General features: G+C 45.7%; 2 protein-coding genes and 2 long non-coding RNA genes across 8 annotated transcripts; 3 read left to right on the top strand and 1 right to left on the bottom strand.

Annotated features, from left to right (window-relative positions):
• Nucleotides 1-44: 44 nt before the first annotated feature.
• LOC136191692 (uncharacterized) lies at nucleotides 45-8,891 on the top strand. 4 transcript variants are annotated; one of them, XM_065980070.1, is made up of 8 exons: nucleotides 45-199; nucleotides 2,432-2,526; nucleotides 2,576-2,808; nucleotides 2,858-7,147; nucleotides 7,198-7,947; nucleotides 7,997-8,326; nucleotides 8,363-8,599; nucleotides 8,664-8,891. In XM_065980070.1, the coding sequence occupies exons 4-7, from the start codon at nucleotides 3,895-3,897 to the stop codon at nucleotides 8,407-8,409; spliced, it is 4,380 nt and encodes a 1,459-aa protein (XP_065836142.1). In that variant the 5' UTR covers nucleotides 45-199; nucleotides 2,432-2,526; nucleotides 2,576-2,808; nucleotides 2,858-3,894; the 3' UTR covers nucleotides 8,410-8,599; nucleotides 8,664-8,891. The 4 variants fall into 4 exon arrangements, with proteins under 4 accessions (XP_065836142.1, XP_065836143.1, XP_065836140.1 ...); XM_065980071.1 differs by having other exon boundaries at nucleotides 2,576-7,147; nucleotides 8,664-8,758; nucleotides 8,816-8,891; XM_065980068.1 differs by having other exon boundaries at nucleotides 2,576-7,147.
• Nucleotides 8,892-9,046: 155 nt separating this feature from the next.
• On the top strand, nucleotides 9,047-10,916 carry LOC136191694 (uncharacterized). The gene is made up of 3 exons (XR_010670922.1): nucleotides 9,047-9,171; nucleotides 9,225-9,282; nucleotides 9,350-10,916. It is a non-coding gene; the product is annotated as an uncharacterized lncRNA (long non-coding RNA).
• A 554-nt stretch (nucleotides 10,917-11,470) lies between these two features.
• On the top strand, nucleotides 11,471-12,767 carry LOC136191909 (uncharacterized). Of its 2 annotated transcripts, none has more exons than XR_010671024.1 (3): nucleotides 11,471-11,736; nucleotides 11,791-11,857; nucleotides 11,913-12,767. It is a non-coding gene; the product is annotated as an uncharacterized lncRNA (long non-coding RNA). The 2 variants fall into 2 exon arrangements; XR_010671025.1 differs by having other exon boundaries at nucleotides 11,471-11,857; nucleotides 11,913-11,990; nucleotides 12,043-12,767.
• Nucleotides 12,768-13,419: 652 nt separating this feature from the next.
• Nucleotides 13,420-19,065, bottom strand: LOC136191908 (alpha-L-rhamnosidase-like). Its single transcript, XM_065980334.1, has 38 exons — nucleotides 18,915-19,065; nucleotides 18,689-18,854; nucleotides 18,549-18,633; nucleotides 18,416-18,493; nucleotides 18,282-18,362; nucleotides 18,099-18,223; nucleotides 17,948-18,041; nucleotides 17,832-17,897; nucleotides 17,653-17,773; nucleotides 17,534-17,598; nucleotides 17,423-17,482; nucleotides 17,327-17,368; nucleotides 17,181-17,272; nucleotides 17,005-17,125; nucleotides 16,881-16,952; nucleotides 16,725-16,814; nucleotides 16,590-16,669; nucleotides 16,436-16,532; nucleotides 16,311-16,384; nucleotides 16,149-16,260; nucleotides 16,028-16,099; nucleotides 15,918-15,968; nucleotides 15,759-15,861; nucleotides 15,612-15,705; nucleotides 15,489-15,555; nucleotides 15,353-15,434; nucleotides 15,155-15,263; nucleotides 15,044-15,104; nucleotides 14,772-14,990; nucleotides 14,627-14,716; nucleotides 14,506-14,564; nucleotides 14,358-14,448; nucleotides 14,257-14,301; nucleotides 14,078-14,197; nucleotides 13,947-14,028; nucleotides 13,804-13,891; nucleotides 13,666-13,750; nucleotides 13,420-13,602 (listed from the first exon to the last, which is right to left on the bottom strand). The coding sequence occupies exons 1-38, from the start codon at nucleotides 19,000-19,002 to the stop codon at nucleotides 13,519-13,521; spliced, it is 3,411 nt and encodes a 1,136-aa protein (XP_065836406.1). The 5' UTR covers nucleotides 19,003-19,065; the 3' UTR covers nucleotides 13,420-13,518.
• Nucleotides 19,066-19,089: the final 24 nt, after the last annotated feature.

The raw sequence follows: 19,089 nt of genomic DNA, 5'->3' as shown, positions 1-19,089 counted from the left end.
CACGGCGCCCGTATATCGTGACGCCCGTATCTCCTGGCGCAATCCCGAGGATCTTCGTGCGAGAAGGACGATGCCGTCGACCGATTCGGCGAGAGGATAACTGTCTAACGTGAAGTGAATACGCTCGGTTAGATACGTCACGTTCCCGCTCGTCGTAGGCGAATTCAGTCAGAAAGCCCGTCGCCGAGTGTTCGTGAAGGTAGGCCCTATAGTGCATACACGTAATGTATACCTACTCCTAGTCCACTGCTGCCAAAGAAGACATGTTCCCTCGATGGGGGCCCCCCCGTTCATAGATGCGCTACGGGATTTTATCAGTCGATCAATCATTTTCCTTCGATCAAAAAGCGTTGGAGTCGTCGATCTATTGGAAGGCTCACCATTCCAGATACATGTACCATTCTTTTTCTCGTCAACTCTCCAACCTGAATCATCGACATACCATACCAATCCCATATCGTCTTCGATAAGACAAACTCTCACAACGCGACGTTTCTATTCTATTCATTTCTACGTGCTCACTTTGTAGCCAGCTCTGCATACCACAATACTATTGCTAGCATCAAAGACGGACTGTCTTAGGTAAAGCATAAGTCGAAATCTACTAGGTCTTCGCTCAGTAAAATTCGGTTATAACGGGCAAATGGTCTGAAACTTCCTTCCACGATCCAAACACTTTCATTGGCCCGGGATTGGTTTCATCGTCGGGAATAACGTAGTTGTCGTTCACATCTTTCATTAGTTCAGGATTAAGGACTTGGCATCCTTCAATTCCGGACCGTAACTGGGGCTGTTTGACATCCCAAACCCAGTCGCGCACGGTCTTTGTTGTAGTGAGAGTGTATGACCACTCTGCATTTACGTTGTGCGTGCATCTGAAAACTAACGCTTAGTTAACGCTTTGATAATGATGAACGTATTACGTGATGCTTCCTCTCCTTGGATCTCTGTTGAAGTCTCCAACAAGATAGACTTTTTGGACGTTTTGACTAGAATATCGTTTTTGAACGAACCTCTCCACGGACTCCCGGTAGTGCTCGCTCGTTCGAAGTGGCTCTTTCTTGCTGTTTTCGATGTGAGCAGAAACAACGACAATGCTCTATGAAAAAAAACACGTGCAATCTCTTCTATTGCAATGAATTGTATAGCTCTGCTAACGCACGTTTGACCCGTCTCCAAACAGACATCCCCAAGCAGATCTATAGTCAATGGTGCGGCCATCGAATATTCCAGATATTGGAATATCTTGACAGTCAACCGGTGCGTTTGTTGAAAACGCAATTCCAAGCGAATTACTGCCGAGTCGAAGGTTTTTTCCGTACAGAGGCGCTGCCAGTCCGCTGACTTCTTGCAGCGCAAGAATGTCAAATTTGCTGAATACCCTTGTAAATGTATCCGCATATTTTCCCTCTTTCTTATTCATATTCGTAACTTGATTAACGTTGAAATTTTTTAAATTCCACGTTCCTATAGCGACTCCAAAAGTAGAATCGATAAAGCGCACAGGAAGGTGATCGCTAAGATCGTAGTTCCTTGCCGTTGGCCGAGTCCCTCGGAATGGTGAAACAGGAACGTAGTCTTGATACATGATGTTCTGTCTTTGGCCAGGATAGCTCAGCGGGACGTACCTGTGAAGCAGACGGGTATTTTCGCTTACTAGTATGTGATCGAAGTGCGATTCTTTGCTCCGGCTTCCTTCGTCGCTTGCCGTTGTATCGCCCGTGTCGTGGAATCGCATAAACGACCTTCAACATGCATAAGTTAGATAGGCGTCTATACGCACCAAAAATCGTGCAAGGACTAACAAGTTTTCGATAACGGTTTCAATATCTTTTTTCGTATCCGGAATGTTTCTCAAGCTCGCGCCAATATTGAGATCGCCGGCGACGATGATCGATCCACATTGGATGACCTCATTGAGAATGGTTTCGCGAAGGAATTTGAGTTGATCTCGCCTGACGTCCACATCTCCGTGAGCCAGATGTACGTTAAAAAAATGTATGCACTGCCAATTCGGTATTCCGTACTGCGCCACAGCGAAATTTGTGTTAGAAAACACCTAATTATTTATATACTGTATATCTAATTGACTTACTCTAAACCGACCGTAGAGACCGAAGGTTTTTCCTTGGGGTTTTTCTAGCTTTGCCCAGTGTTCTAAAATTAGATCAGTTTTCTTGTAAAAGAAAGCTAACTGCTCCATCACGAAATATTGGTATGTATTGGGTAATTTCTGTTTTAGCGTCGAAGTATTGGGAATTTCGGGAATTTCTTGCGCAGCCGTTATGTCCGTTTGTACGATGACAGCTGCTAACGTTTCCGAGACGTATCCGCCCATGTCTCTCTCTTGTCGCGCCATTCCGTTTATGTTAATAGATGCAACTGAAAATAGACTCCAAGTTATATTCACATTTTCTTTCTATTCATTTAGCCTTACATCTTCTTCCTCGGGGTATGACGTTTTGGTCGAACAAAGAATGGCCCATTTCGTTCGCTTTCGTATTTATTGTCAGAACGTCGTCGTACGTAAGTCTAGGCCCGCAAAGATACAGAGGATTTCGATGTTGAGTTATAGGATGGACAACGTTGAGGAAGTACAAATGCTGATGGGAGAAGCTTCTTTGGCACTTGTGAAACGATTCTCCTCTCATCACCATGCTTGAGACGGTTAGAGCTCGAGCGACTGGACTAGCATCCTCCATTCGAAACAACGATGATCCAGTTTTAACCATCTTGTTAAACGCTTGAGGTTCAGCATTGGGGCAGCTCAATGCAAACATATCCTTCTTGTCATCAAATTCACAGTTAGTAAGTGTGCGTATGTCTACTTCGCCGTTCACGTATACGTATGGAGTAGAGAGTCGATAGGGCGTGGACGATTGGGACTTGATCATCTCTGGCAAGACAATCCAATTCGGGTCTGTAGTCTGCCACGCAGCCGTCCATGACAGAAACGGGTACGTTGTAGGTAATTCGTCAGGAGGCTGCACAAGCTCAAGAATGGCGTACGGACTGGAATATCTATAGTCGCGAAATGTGTAATGGCGATTGTATATAGTGAAAAATATGAGGGACGGGTCCTGTAAGAGGCAATCGATATGCGTTAGTACGATGTGGCTGGACAGAAGAACACCTTCACCGCACAAAGTCCACTCATCTTGCCCAACGCGGTGGTAGATTGAGCCGAACGCGCGCATGCTGGAGGCGAGCATGCTAGAGGCGGGCGGCGGTATCTGGTCGTTGACCGGTGATTGGAAGTAACGGCGAAGACGTCTTGGTGCAGAAATTTTAGTCGATTCCGCCGTTATCGAGACGTTGTGCAGTCGCGAAGCCGTCGAGAAACATGTCAATTCAAGAAGGCTGAAAACGACGACGAAACGAAGCGTCGTGGAAGCGCGATCAAGTCGCGCTGTCACCATCTTTGCGTTTGGGCTGAAAGTGCGCCTGCACGCCCTAAAGTTCAACAATGCGCGTGCCGCGCATTTTTCTGCGCGCGGTTCAGCAGTGCACGTGCAAACACCGATGATGCACGCACTAACTGTATTACCTGCGGGCAAAGTTGTGATTCAAGGGGCCGTTTTTCGCTCCGACGTCGCGCGCAGTCCGCGGTGTTTGCGAACGTATGTGTGCAGGTTTATTGGGAGGAACTGACCGCGTTTTATGGACTCGCGTCGTCGTTTAAAGGGCCTATTCCGGCAACCGGCTTTCGATTAGGAATCACTTTGGAATGCGGAAGAAGCTCTTCCCGGCATACTTGAACCAACGAGTTTAGGTTCGTCCCTCTCTTCCCTAGGCCCTAATGGGTTCAAGTATCTCGATCAGGTCAAAGATAGAGGTGAAGCACGCGCGATCTCGAGCACGCGCCAACCGCATCGCGTACTGAACCCCGGCACGATGCGCTTCAGCGTCTTTCTCCTCATCGTCGCCTTCACTATTTGTGACGCGTATTTCTTTGGAGATACGACGACTCTCGCTTCGGCCGTTGCAGAGTACGATCAGTTTTCAACCTTCAATCGAAGTGGGATCGTCGTCGTCAGCACGCCGACGTCAATAACGGCGATTTTTGATGAAGACTATACCCTGCTTCAACTTCTCGAACTTATATTTCCTGATGTCTCTGATTTTCTCGGGACTGAATCCTTCGATTCGAAAAATCCATTCAATTTCAAAGTGAGCAATTTCTCAGTCGATCCGCTATCGGGAGAGTGGAGCTTTGGGACGAAATCGTTTCCTAAGTGGACGATAATAGATAACGGTGGCCTCTCTGTGGATGACGTCACGGCTTACGTCAACTTTGTCATCCAACCGTCTGCTCCGGAAGAAGAAGACCGGTTTTACATTCGCGACTTTAGTGTCGCCGGAACTGTTACAATCGGCGGCGCCAGTTTGAATTTAAAAATATCCCAAGTTGGACCGTCGCTCTTCTTCTATGGGGCCCCTTCTACGGGTTCCGTTCCGGTGGGAAGTTTCATCGACTGGCTTGGCGGTCGCGCTCTTCCCACGTACTTTAATACTTCCTTGAAAGAAATGGAACTTCCACTCGATAAATTCACAATTGAAAAGTCGAGCGTCGTTGCGACGTACGGTTCGATGGGCTACGCGTTCGCCGCATCCGGCAACCCGACCATATCCGACTGGAAAAGCGCTCGTTGTCACTTCATTGCGACAAAGTACGCGGGGAATTCGTACACTGAAGCGCGAACCGTTTACACGGCGGCATTCGTATCATCTACGGAGTTTTCTCCGGCTCTCCTTGCCAAACAGATCACTGGCGGTGCTGTTGACTTGACTCGAGTCAGATTCATTAAAGATATCAAAGTGGCTGAACTAGGTGTGGTCGTGTCTTCGGATGACTTGGCACCCAATCTTCTGCCTTCTGTCTTGGACGGCATTCTCCAGCACACTGTACCGGTCACCAAAGGAGTCGCCTTTGTGGGTGCTATACGATTTCTCTCGAAGGAACCGCCTGTTTTGTGCGTTTTGAAAGTATCAAACAATGGCGTGAAATTTTCCCTACGTGATCCCGGCCGAACGCTCACAGTCGGAAATTTGATTCGTCTAATTTTTCCTAAATTCGACGAGAAGGACTTAGCTCTTCCAACAGGACTAACTGACGTTCTCAGTATGAAGCTTTCTCGTTTCGAGTTCACTGGCAAGGGTCCTCAAAAGTTGCTTGCCGACTTTCGGGGCCCTTCCGAGATCCGTATAATTGAAAACTACCTTTCTGTAATCGATCCGTCTCTGACTTTGGCTGTTACTCTCGCAAATTCACCCAAGACCGAAATAGAAGTCGGAGGTTATCTAAGATTCGGGTCGAGTAGTTTCACTGTCGAAATCAAGCCGGATCCTCGCGGAAAAGGCTTTCAAGTCACGGCAACCGGTTCCTCAATAAATCTCGGACAAATAATTAAAAAATTCGCAGGACTTTCCGTCGTTCCTAGAATACTCTCGGAACCTCTCAAGAAAGCATCGCTTGACGATTTTAAAATTTTGAATCCAAAGCTCCAGCTAGAGGTCGACGCCAGCGCAAAGAACGTTGGATTTGAAATAGAGTTGTCCGGGCAACCGCAGATTTCCAATTGGAAAGGCGTCCAGCTGAGCAGCGTCATCGTCATGACAACCGGCGGCGAACTAAAATTTGCTCAAGGATTCGAATTCGAAGAGACAAATTTAGCCGAATTAATTGAAAAACTCACAGGAAAATCAGTGCAAAGACTGAAACCTTTAGATCAGCGTCTCAAAGTGGCCGTCATTGTAGCGTCCGATGACTTGAAAGGCGTCAAACTGGAAGGCAAAGTTTTACGAACGATGGATGTTCGATGTTGTCTCCAACTCGTAGCTTCGTTTTCCTTTCCGACGAGGTGCAGTAGCGGCGACGACGACTTCTGCACTTTCTGTCGGAAACATATCGGGAAAGGCGATTTTCAGATATCAGCGTCGATTACGTCGCTAACGCAATTCGTCGTATCGGCGAGTCTAAAGGCGAACATCAAGCTGGCCGATGGAGTGTGGCTCGTCGAGGGTCGAATCGAATTTGGCGTTGGTAAAGATACTTTTGTTGGGTTAGGTGCCAGACTGAAGATCTCCGATCCGCAGTTGACTTTTGATGGGAGGCTTCGCGCCGAATTCAAACCTCCTGGCATACAAATGTCCATGGAGATGATTGGTGTTTGGGAAAAGGCATTCGGGTTCAAATATCTGTCGTTTTGCGATGGTTACTTCGAGGCTACTGTCAGCCCTGTGCCACCGTACCTCTTACAGTTTCAAATATCCGGAAAACTCAATCTTGGAACAGCCGGCAGCAAAGGCGAAATAAAAGCTGAAGGCGCAATGGGCTACGATGTAACGGATCCCTCAAACACTTACTTCTACGGCAAGGTAAACAAATTGACCATCGGGTCTCTTTTAAAGGCGTTTGAGTACGATGCTTCCGTGCCGCGCCTTCTCAGAGAAAGCGGTCTTCCGAAAGGCTTAGAGGTGTCGTATTCACCTCGAGACCGTTCTTCGAAGTTTGGGAAGATACCACAGGGTCTCGTTTTGAAAGGTGTTATTGATTTATTGGGGTATGAAGTGTCTCTTGACATTGACGTTGGCTGGCCGCGTGGCATCAAGTTCAATATTCGAATGACGCCGCTCAGTTTAGCTGGAGGTCTCATCACGCTTTACGAGTCAGAAGATTGTGTCACGAATGGGCCCTTCTTTCTTGCTGACGTTCGTCTTCAGAGCGGCTGGTTCTGGCGTAAACGACCGTATATAAATTTGAGCGGTAGTGGTTATGTGAACCTACTCGATGGTCTGATCCAGCAGGAAGTCCGAATTTTCGTCAGCAGTTCCCAATTCCTATTCTACGTAAGGGGCAAATTGTTCGATCTAATCGAAGCCTCTCTAAAAATTTACGCTTCCTACGGATCGCTTAAAAGCGCGTTTTTTCAAGCATCTGGACGTCTTCTGGCAACTTCGTTGGCTCATCTAGACGAAGCAGTTGAGAAAATCATTCAAGACGCCGCTACCTATGCCGAAACTAAAATCAGTGAGGCGGAAAACGTCTTTAAGTTTGCTAGTAATACTCTAGAGGCCGCTAAGAAGGAAATGGACAAAGCCCGCGACAGCTTGAAGGGTCTTTGCTCTATCAAGAAGTGCTCCAAATGTAAGCATGGTGCTTTCGCTTTGATATCCTATAGTTGGGTCCCCCTGTAGATTGTTCAGGCAGTTGGTTCAACTGGGGTTGCAAGGCTGGTTGCGAAGCCAAAAACATTGCTTGTAAAGGTGTGCGCGCGGCTGTGGATTTAACTTTTGACGAAGCAAAAGTCGGACTGTCCTTGGCTCAGGACGAATTTGACGACGCCGCCGAGACATTAGATGACGTCAAAGTTCTCTTTCACATCGGATCACAAATATTGACTTGGCTCGAGAAGAACACCCTTAAAGACGCCATTCAAATCAAGCGCATGAGTTTCGACGTAAAAATCGGTCTCGTCAAAAGCGGCGAATTCAACGGCGAAATAGTCTATTCAATTCGTAAGGGAAAAGAAGTGAAGGAGCGGTTTCTATTTAGGCTAGATAGCATCAAAGACATGGCTCTCGACTTGGCCGAACTCGTCTTTCCCGGCGTTACGGGTAGACGGCGTCGTGACGTCACCGACGCACTTCGTCGAGCTTTTCCGGAGAAAACGTTCTATGATGATTTTGATGTATTTCAGCGCGATACCTTTGCGAAGGATCGCGTTCGAAAGTCAATCAAGGCAGCGGAATCGCGACGTAGAACATCGATTTCCTTACTTCTGAAATATGGGCGAAGTAACGCTAGAATGAAAACGGCGGTTGACGAAGTCGAACTTCTTGCTAAGAAGCTCAGAATTGTCTCGCCGGAATTCGGAGTTCTCGCTAGTAATGACACTGAGGACGACGTTAACATAGTTCCTTTGCTTTCAAAGGAAGTTCTTCCGGGTATAAGCAGGCTAATCTAATTACAATAGCTTCTTTTATTAATTTTTAGTGTCTTCTGAAGAGAGATGCCAGCGTGCTCGTCTATTGAAAAGTTTTATTCAACAGTTAGCTAAGGCTATTCTAAGGGCCTACAGTCGTTACAATCGCTCCAAAATTCACATCGAGGTATCTGTAAAGAGCTATTTTCGGTCCGTCGAGGAGGCAAGGGGCATCAGGGAAAAGGCGAAGAATAGCAGTCGTCTCGCTACTTTTCTTCTTAAGAAGTACCTATGGAAAGATGATCGTCAGAAACCGTTTGAAAAGGAAGAAACGGTTATAGAAAGGTACGCTAGTATGATAGGAACAAAAGTGGACAATGTATTGAAGCTATTGGAGACGGGTAAACATACGATGCTTCTACATCTTTCATTTTAAGATCTAAGACTTTGGCGCGAATCGGCAGTGAAAAAATTTGGAGGATGAATTTAGATTTGGAGCTTCGAATGCTTTGGAGCCGTTTCTTGAGGCTATTTCGAGAGAAACTGGTCGCAGTTTCGACGACTACGTGGCTGGCATCATTGATGAGCTCACTGCTCTTCACGAAAGCGTAGATGATGAGAACGTGCATCGGAACGCCTTGGCTTACCAAGAAATTTTACGTACGATGAAAAAGGTAATTTTAATTAGCGAGGACGTGTAGGTTGAATGGCTCTATTCAATATTGTATTCTAATTTAGAATGTTCTTCTGTTGCCAAAGCAGTCTTTGATCGACGCCAAACTGACGGCAGAAAGAACGCTTGTCGATCTGGATATGATGAATGTTTTATGTGGGTGAGTGAAAGAATCTCAATGCACCAATCGCGTAGCTAGGTCAGCTGTGCCTTGTAGAAGCTGTAGTTCTCTTCGATGATAAGAAAGCGTGTGTTTTGGTTGGAGCCATGCAATGATATTAGTCTCACAGTCAGTCAGTCACGCGACGACCATTCTTGACTCTGATAATGATTGACGTCATCAAGTAATCATAGACCTGAATTTAGATTTGCACTGGAGACTCTTATCCGGGACTTAATTATGACGTGCTATGGAGTCTGTTGGAGTCGTCCGCTGCGTTTCAGTCGCTCCACCATGCGTTTTGAAGCCGCTGTCTGCTCAAAATTACCCGGACGCCGGTGTCGTTACGCCACTTCGTCGCTTCTGGGCCGTATAGAATCGCGTGAAGAAACCTCTATTGCTATACTTCTGAAGTACGTACGTGCGAGGTAACTCTATTGATTTAAAAACCTCACTTTTCGCTAAGAACTGTGAATGGAGCCTCAAACATTCCGAGATCTCTGAAATTTCAAAAATTCTTTCGGGTAAGCTGCATGCATGGCTACTCTAATTTTTCTAACATTGAGAGAGAATATTTTGTTTGATTTTTAGTGTCTGGCTTATGAAAGATACAAGCGTGCTCTTCTATTGAAAAGTTTCATTGGTCCTAGTCTAACACCGTTACACTGTTCTTTCTCCCGCGTTTCGCCGACTTAACTCACATCCTCAAAGCAAGCATTATTAATAGTAGTCATATCTAGGATAGATTTATTATTCGGCGAGGGAAACTACTGTATAAAAAATTGGTTAGGGGGAAAGGAACATTGCACTGAACCCAACATATATTTTTCAGGATGTGCGTGTCTTTACCTAAAGAATGCAGACACGAAGAGAAGGTGAGCGAAAACTGGCTTCTTCGAGGCAAGTAAAGGAGAATGACGTATGTTCTGTGACGTCACGTATCGCACGATCCAAAAGAAACGCATACCCTTCTGTATCTAGTAGATTCTTCACTCTAAGAAGGGGAATTACAAGGGCAATGACTAGCACATATTGCCACGTCGTGCTCCTCGAATCGAAAACTCGCCACGTCGAAGCGCCGAAAGCGTTTATTCGCGATCGATCGTGAACATGGATCCTAGAAGGTCTTTAACGCAAGCACGAAGAGAAGGTGAGCGAAAACTTGCTTCCTCGATCGACAAGTAAAGGGAAATGACGTATTTTCTGTGACGTCCCGTATCACTCCACCCAAAGGAAAAACGCATACCCTTCTGGTTGCAGCTGAGCCTGACGATCCAATATTTCCCTCTAAGAAGGAGAAAACTGCAGTAGCAGTGCGAACGATTCATGCAGCAAAGGGAGGGCCTAAACTGTATGTGCATAAGTCAACTGTAAGTAATTACTCTAATAGCGAATTGCTCGCCGCGCCGCATCTCATTTAATAATCGAGATGCATATGGCTTTGCAGTCTTGTCTCTGTCGTTGATCCGCCGCTTTGTTACTAAACCTAAGTCGAAAACTGGCTGCATGAAGAGCGAACACATCGCTCTTCTTCTGACTAAGGCACGGAAACGCGAGATCTTGAGTTAGGGAAGAAAAGGTAGCGGAAACTAAAACGACCGAACGACGAACAGTTTTGCAAAAACTGTTTTATAGCACTGAACGACAGAAAAAGACGAACGTCACTTAGGTGTCTTGAATCAAACTGCAGTTCCATCTATTAGCTAACTGCATGTAGCATGCGGAGTCCATGTGCAGGAAGCCCCTCTGCAGCAAGCTCCGCAACTGTACACCGGGTAGCACGCGCACGCCGTTCCAGCTGGCCAACAGCTAACGTCGTCTTGCCTATAGCACTTGTGACCTTCTCCAGCGTCTTTGCAAATCATTCCTTCGCAGCAGTAGTCCGGTCTCGGCGCAACGTCAGTACCGTTCAGGTTGACGGGAGTGCGCGAGTTGCCAACGTCTCTGCATTAAATCTCGATCGACTGGAATCGAACGGAGGCAAATTGGAAAACTCCAAAAAGAGAGGAAAGAAGAAAGAAGCAGACGACCTTATTCATGGTGATGTTACTCAACTGAGAGGACCTCGGTTTCGCATGCTGTATATACGAAGAACGAAAGAACCACACACGAAGTGTCGGTTGGGATTGAGGAAGGGCGGCTTGTACGTCAACGGATTTTTGCGTCTATTTTTTACCTGTAGGCGAAGAGACAAAGCGTCTGTCATATGTTTGAGTAACTGAGAACTATTCAAATTCTGCTTATCTTTGGGCAGTGGCTTCTCTGACTCGAACCAGAAGCCTCTGCGGTCTCACCTCCCGCGTCCTATCCACATGAAACATGCACACCGGCCCTGCGGTCACAGTGCGGTTGGTCCTCGCCACAGACGTTTCTTAGTCGTCTGGGAACGCTGACTGAGTCTCGTGCTGGTCACGTGCGAAGTTGGTAGTGTCATGTTCTTTGATCATCAGTGCAGCCTGCTTTTCTGCTTTGCATTAGTGATGTTAGTGGTACGGAAGCGGATGCGGCTACATCTCTGTTTACTTATAGGGGAGTGGTACATTTGTGGGGTGGACCGGGTTGTGTCGGTGCATGGCGAAGTGCATGGCCCGCGATGAGCAGTTAGCCTCGCCCTTTTCGTGGAGAGAAATTAATTAATTAGACCTCCCCACTTGAGTACGTCATCCGTACCTCAAGAGCTACAATCCCGTATGTTCTTTCTACAGTACTTGGAATCGTCTTGCTCTTCGCTCTCGTGTTTTCGGCAAGCTCTTCGGCCCTCTTGAGTCGTGAATACCAGTACAGCGTCAGCCCGAACAACGACAACGCATATCGGCTTCACTGGACAGTCGATAACGCGAAGGGGCCTCGCGAACGTCGGCATCGAAGCGAAAACGACCGGATGGATCGCTTTCGGATTGTCGCCGGGCCGCACTCGGACCTCGTCGCCGATGGGGGGTCAAAGACGGAGAAAATAAGATACGCCCACGCATACCAGTGTACCACCTCGTGCTTTAATTAAATAAATTTAATTATTGCAGTTCTTTCTGTAGGACACGAAGATACGCCCGCGCATGGTGTGTAACCCCCTCTTTCCAACTCATAACAAACGGTGTCACGGTATCTTTTTCATCGAAGAAGTCTACGTGCATTTTATTTTTTTTCTTTTGGTTAGCCGTGCCTTCATCTAATACGACGTATTGGCGAGCCATTTTGATTGCTTGTGTCACAGGAAGGAGGTCGTCTGATTGAGGTACATTATTTATTAATTTGCCTAATTGATCATTTTTCTTGAACGTTTCGAGTTTGATCCCGTTGTTGATCACATGGCAGTTTATCGGTGATGTTGGCATTCCGTTTGGTGGAAATGGAAGAGTCCAGGGTGCTCGGCTTGAAGTGCATCATTACAAAAACGTTTAATGACTATCAGGTATGTAATGCATTAAGTCTATAGACGGCAAAAAACCTCAATTGTAATATCAAATCATTTGACAATCTTTATATTGGATTCAACAACCTGAGGAATTGAAAGGAAATTGTGCATTTGTGTTGTTTCGCGAGCTTCACGCCATCGGCAAGAGAATAAAAAGGATTTCGCGCTTTCCGGTCAGGTTCTATGCGTTTGATCCTAACTGTTTCTTTTGTTTTGTAAGCAAATTCACCTCCGGGCCCTGAGGTGACTAAATAAAACTGGCCCAACTCTTGAGCCAGAGAGGTTAAAAGTGGCTTGAACGCAGGGGAGCATAGCCCCTACTCCAGTGGCATGAGTGATAAACTGCCACCCCACTTGGGCAAGACGCGGTGGGTACAATAGCGGTCCCCCTGGAATCAGGCTGGCAGCACTCACATCCGAGGGCTGCCGGTCCCAGGCGTCCGAGCCGGGAGACTAAACAGGCTCTAACTCCGACGGGGGAGTAGTGAGGTTGACCCCCACCCAAGCGAAGCCTGTACGGACCCCTGCGGTCCGTGCAGGTGGAGAGCAAAAGATGGGAGACTTATGCGCAAATTTTTTTAGAGTTTCCGGTTTACTTCCGGGTTCTATTTAATAAAATTATGAAATTCTCTATGTGCAATGGAGGGTCCAGCTCAGGACCCTGTCGCCGCTACGCTACATCGACGCTACTACTACTACTACTACTACTACTACTACTACTACTACTACTACTACTACTACTACTACTACTACTACTACTACTACTACTACAGTACTTCTACTTCTACAGAGAAGTATAAAAACTATCATTTAAAAAGAGTACAAACTACAGAGCGCTTTCTCTGTTTTTTCTTTTTTCGACGACCTCTTGAGAACATAAGAGTTTGCACATATGATAAGATGTATGGGCAACATTTTCTAAAAAAAGACTAGGATAAATTGTAATAAGATCAATGAATGTTACTTGCTTTTTTGAGAGAGCAGGCGTTTCAGCCTACTAAATGAGCCGCCCAGCAGACTGAAGCAGACTGAAGCAATTACTTCATATCAGGAAACTTTCTCACATGGAGTTGCCGTCTTCGTTCTTTCCTCTGCTTCCCAGACCACAGCACGACGTCAGTTAAAAAAAAACGATTTGCCTGCAAAAACCAAAAGACAACGCATGAAATAAACATTTTAAACGTCTTACCCGTCATTACGCCTTCCCAACTATAGAGGCCGTTGATTGATTAAAAACGCTAAGGAGTAATGAAGCCTGACGCGAAAACTATTTTAAGCTGTTAGCTCCTTGCAGTACAAAACGTAGAAAAAAAAGTGAAAGCAACGGTGTGAACCTGTCACGAGAAAGTCATCGCTTTCCGCAAAACGCCTCAACAGCCAGCAACATCGAGTCTGAAGAACATTGAAAGTTGCCAAACATTGCCTTCGCAGCCTATATGGAAACCCCACCCCAACGCATCTTCAAATAGAAAGTCAATGAAGAAATAACGCTTACAGTTACGTAACAGCTTCCTTCGCCCAAGCAGTACCTCTCCACTTGCATCTTACTCGAGCCAGCGTGACATTCGCCCCGAGTCCAGCTACAAAGGCCACATGAAGATATTATAAGGAGAGCTCAGAACTCGACTCTCACGCTCCGCACGATCCTTCTGGATTCCCAAACGAAGCGAAAACGATGCGAGTAAAAACGGTTCCTTCTGGACACGAAATGGTCTCATTCTCTAATACAAATAGAAAAATACTCATTTAGCTCAGCGACTCAAAGGAGGGGAATACCTCCACCAGCAACAGAATAGCATTGACGTTCAGACGCAGATCCACTCAAAGAAAAGGTATACAATCCCGACAGAAACGTCACCTATTTATTATAAGAGAAATAATTTTAGGCAACAGGAAAGGCTTGCAACCTTTAGCGTGTCTTCGCGAAGAAGATAATCGATATTTGAAATGCCAGCCGGTAGAGCAGAGATATTTTGTGAAGATTTTACCGACCAGATGAGGGTTTGATTTTCTTGAACAGAAACGTCCTAGAAACACCAGAAAACGCTAAGCTCCACTGTCAGAAGTATCCACTTCAGAAAGTAACCTGTAAGCCGTATAACGGTAGGTACAGTTCTGACGTCATGCCGACCTTAGAAAAATAAATCAGGTTCAAGAAACACTAATAAAATTAGATTAGACACGTACCGATGTTTCTATGTTGGCAACGATACTGTCTGGTTTCGAGCACGTGTACTGAACGCTGAGTTGCTTCACACTTCCATTGCACGGATCGTCCCTGCAAAAACATGGCAAATGTGAATCACATTAAATTAATTTAGACGTGCATCTTTACCAAAAATCCACACCGGAAGGAACAGTACAAGTTTTCTGACCCAAACAACGTTTCTTTATCTAAAAAATTGACAATGAATAGCTCATTAATTAATTAATTAATTAATAAAGCAAGAGAGCACTATTTCAGAAGCATTTTGAGAAGAGCACGAGCTCCTGTAGCCATAGCTACCGCAGCCGCCAGTGGGCAAACCGAAATCAGCAAAATCAATCTAAAAATAAAAAATTGCTACAAACGCGGCTAAATGAAGCGTCATCTAGTCGCACCGACTGAATAACACCGCCTTCGTCACTTCCACAATCCAGCTGCAAGTCGGCGTGCAGTGGAAGTATCGGACTGGCGGGTGATCGATTTTCCGGGACGGTGCGACAATGCGTGCCGCCGCTACGTCGCCAGCCGTAAGCTACGCGTCCAGATGTCGTTCGATGCTCCGCGGAGTCGACGTAGCTAAGACCGGTCGTGCGAGCAACAAAAATTTGAAAAACCTAAATATATGAATTTTAATATAAGACAGGACTGTTGGCGGTTTAGTACATACACTATTGGAAGAACTGGTGGGCTGAAGTCCGCCCAACTCCATGCGAATCCACATACCGATGCTAATCCTCTCATATACATATGAAGGTCTTTGTTCGCTATATGTCAGTACCTCGAAAACATGTGATGATTGCGAGAGTTCATGCCCGATCCTTCTATATCCCCGTTCCAAAGTTCCCACAAAGCAGTCGCCGGTTCTTCGGTGTTGTAAAGCATATGACCTTCAAAGAAAGTAAATTAAATTAAATTAAATTAAATTAAATTAGTTAATTATTTAAAACAGTTTGAAATTGCGTCATATCGCACGCACCCCAACTGGGAACTTGGAGCTGTTCCGCTACTTGCAAGGCGGCGTCCGTTCGACCGAGTCTGCTAAGCGACAGTGGAAGGAACTGCGAAGAGACGACTTTGCGTGTTCTTTCTGCTATCTAATGACGGCATCTTACTTTGCTTCCTATGATGCCTGCACTTGGGCACGAGCAACCGTCGGACGAATCAATTAAATTCAAGAAACTGAATGGCAATTAAAGACGTCACATATATAAAAACGTCGACCCATATATACTTACTCCAGTTCAACGTTTTCCTGCAGATTCGACGGAGTGACGCCAAGGAAGAGAGGCAAAGCATAGGAGGTAATCTGCGGCGTGCAATAATGCGTTCCTGCAACGAAAACGCAAGTAAACGTAGGGCTTATACCAAAAGGATGCACAGACCGTTCCAAAACGCTTTGAAATAGTCTTGTTTAAGCTGAGCTACCATATCTGCGTACGTTACAGCGTCAGCGGACTCTCCTATTGCTCGCGCCATTTCCACGAACTACGAGATGATGCATGAAGACAGATTCAAACTTGACGTCGTTCGTTTTCTCTTACCTGCTCAAGATTCTCAATGTAGCTAAACGCCGACGTAAAACTTGTAGGCACCTTTTAAAACAAATGCAGTTAAATAATTAAAAAATCTAATTCTTTTGATGATTCAATACTGGATTTGGAGGCTTCAGTATACACCAATCTCCGTATCGTCCAGCCATGTGAGCGAGACCGGACGAGGGAATCTTGAACAACATGATGACTTTGGGGGGATCAGCATTACATATATCACACCTGAGATGCAATGTTTTTGAAATAACGCTTCAGAGCGTCGTAGTTGTCGCGAACCGCTCTCAGATCGCCGTAGTATTTATAGAGGACGAACGTCACTTGAGGAAAAGCGGCACTAAACGTCGTGATGTCATTTCAAAAAAGCAAGAAAACGGTACGTATTACCTCCACGAAGGATCAGCAGGCCGATGACCGTATCGATAATAGGGAACAACGTCGGGAACCGAGCCGTCCTCTCCCTATAGAAACTCAACTCAATTGACTTTGAAAAGATGACAAGAGACGGGCACCTCGTCGTCTCGAATATTTCGAAGCATATTGACGAAAAAAGCGTGCATGTCAAAACCGAGAGCCATAATGTCAGACGACAAGCCGGCGTCGCCCATCCTGTCGACGAGAGGTCACGTCAGATAAAAGAAGATGATAATGAAAAGGTAGACAAACCATCCAATTCTCTCGTCTCTCTGTGCACAGCCAGTGACGATACTTAGAAAATTAGACAGGTGACTATTCTTCACAACGGCCTACACATTATATGATATATATATATATATTATTTATTATGTTATATAGCTGAACCTGAAGGTCATTCATAATAAGACTTGACGTGTTCAGCGTCTTTACTGCGTCGACGTCGGCATGAATAGGAATTTGCTGCAAATTTCCAGCCTACAGTCACAATGCCCCAAGATGGGTTCAGTGGAGTAAGTTTAAGTTTCTCTTGCATTCGCTTACTTCGAGCTTTCCAGGGTAGCCCCTCACTTCAACGTAGCGGAAACCGTGATACGTAAAGTAGGGCTCATACGTCTGCAAAAATATTATATCCAATGGACAAAGATCGCATGAATGTATCTCCTACTTCGCCTTGAGGATCGCCTCGCAGGATATAGGTATCCGTGGCCTCAGCCGAACGAAGATTGGCGTAATATAAACTGCCGTTCCTAGGACCGTAGGGAGGATGGAGTTTGACTTCAGCATGCCTGGGACGGTATAAGGGAAGATGAAGAAATCGACTCGTTCTTGCAGTGTGTGTACTTGAGCACTATGACTTGGCCTTTATCACCTTTCACCGTCAATCTGCAATATCCGGCTAGATTCGTACCGAAGTCAAGGACGTAGATGTTGCCCTAAAAGAAATGAGTGTACCTAAGAGAGCGGAGTATGTGTATTACTGTACTTACAGGCAGTGTTTGAATGTCAATGGGCGGATTAGGCGGATCTTGCTGCATGGATAAGACAAACATCATCCGAGATTCAAATATGATTTTTTGTCTAACTTTAATTGGAGGAATAAGCTGAAGAGACATTATACCATGAGGACCAGAAACAATTGCGACCTATTGAATCCAAGTCACGCAAACCACGAGCAGATTTCTGACGTCATATACCTGTTTCCACGAATTATCGAGCTTAAAGCCCACTTCATTCCATCCAGCCTTCTCTAGACGAGCATCTAAAGAAGAATAATTTAATAATTAATTAATTAATTAATATTGTCGAAACTCACCGTACACTTCGCCATTGTAAATCGAACTGCTCACCACAGGCGACGATGCGGCGCGCCAATCCGTGCTACTCACCATAATTTCATCGTACGACTCGACATCCGAGTCATAGGTAAGAACGAGCTACATGTCCACCCGTTTCAATGTCATTGAAGACACGTGCATATTTTCAAACGAGAACCTTTAGTCGAAATATCCTCGGTACGGTGTCGTCCGGTGAAACGCTGTCCAATGGAGGAAAGACGGTCTGTTGAGTGACAGATGAGCGCCTTATTCTTAATTATATAGAATTAATACCGTGTTGCGTCTGCCAATGCCCACGATAGCTCCAAGTACATTCTTCGCCTCGAGATACTGCATTACGTCATAAACAACGTAGAAGACACGCGTGCTGAAGAAATGAGAAATAAAGGATTTTGTATTAATTAAAGTAACGCACACAGTGTACCTGTACTTTGTCCAGCCAGGAGCAAGGGCCTCGTCTCCTATTCGCTTTCCATTCAAGTATAGACGAAAGTATCCCAAACCGGATACGTAGACTCTCGCTCGACGAAGCGTCGAATTGGAAGTAGCCTTAGGTAAGAAACTCAACAGTGATTGTTTCACGAGTAAAAATGACGATAACACGTACGGAAAATTCGGGACTGCGGAGATAAGGAGCCCCGGAAACCGAATCCGGAGCTGCAATCCAAGGCGAACTTTTCCACAGAGTCTAATAAAATGAAGTCAACAGGATTATTTATGAAATAGCCAATTTGCACTAACCTGATTCAGAATACCTGCTTCCATATTTGACAAAGGACTGTAGTCCGAAGCAACGTCGTTTTCATCCCACCAACGCACCTGTCATGTTATCCACTTAACTTAGCACTATCACTTTCTAAACGTCTATCTCTACCGTCCAGGAATACAGCACAAAATTCTGATATTCATAACTGCTGTTCACTTCGACGCCTCGAAAATTCGAAGAAATCACTTTACCACTAGATATACATTATGTATTTATTTATTCCTAAAAAAGTAATAATCTCGCCCTGCCTGTCAATGACGGGACGACGAAACGTATCGCGCTCTCGAGACGAATAGATGAGCACTTGAAAGGCCGTTTGGCCGCCTACTCGATCTGTGTGTCGCGGAAGCCATGAAAACGTTGGTACGGCTACGCCGAGAACTGGTCCGTCGTGCGTGCTTGCTAGATTGTTGCCTAAAGGCGGGAGGAACGAGTTGAGAGCTAGATGCTTAAGCTGCAATGTGAAGAACTTGCATCGCAAGTCGATCGGGGGCAAGGGGCCCCCGTTGCAAGCAGAAACTGCGAAGAGGAAGATGAAAGCGGTCAAGCCGAAGCAAATCATTGGTTCGACGATGCTGCTGGGACTCTAAGTACCGGGTAACGGACTCAACGAACTTCTTGCAAACGCAACAAGTCCCGGATAAGTCTT

The sequence above is a fragment of the Oscarella lobularis genome, chromosome 10 (genome assembly GCF_947507565.1).
Source record: "Oscarella lobularis chromosome 10, ooOscLobu1.1, whole genome shotgun sequence".
Taxonomy (NCBI): domain Eukaryota; kingdom Metazoa; phylum Porifera; class Homoscleromorpha; order Homosclerophorida; family Oscarellidae; genus Oscarella; species Oscarella lobularis.
Note: the sequence above shows the minus strand (reverse complement) of the source record. Positions and strands in the feature narration are given on the sequence as shown.

Bases quoted from the DNA above. Each gene is read 5' to 3' on its own strand.
- LOC136191692 (XM_065980070.1), top strand. From the start codon at position 3,895: ATGCGCTTCAGCGTCTTTCTCCTCATCGTCGCCTTCACTATTTGTGAC. The intron at 7,148-7,197 runs GTAAGCATGGTG...GTCCCCCTGTAG, and splicing joins TATCAAGAAGTGCTCCAAAT to ATTGTTCAGGCAGTTGGTTC. The intron at 7,948-7,996 runs GTATAAGCAGGC...ATTAATTTTTAG, and splicing joins TTCAAAGGAAGTTCTTCCGG to TGTCTTCTGAAGAGAGATGC.
- LOC136191908 (XM_065980334.1), bottom strand. From the start codon at position 19,002: ATGATTTGCTTCGGCTTGACCGCTTTCATCTTCCTCTTCGCAGTTTCT. The intron at 16,261-16,310 runs GTAATACGTACC...CACGACGTTTAG, and splicing joins CCTGCTGATCCTTCGTGGAG to TGCCGCTTTTCCTCAAGTGA. The intron at 13,892-13,946 runs GTATTCCCCTCC...TATTTGTATTAG, and splicing joins CTATTCTGTTGCTGGTGGAG to AGAATGAGACCATTTCGTGT.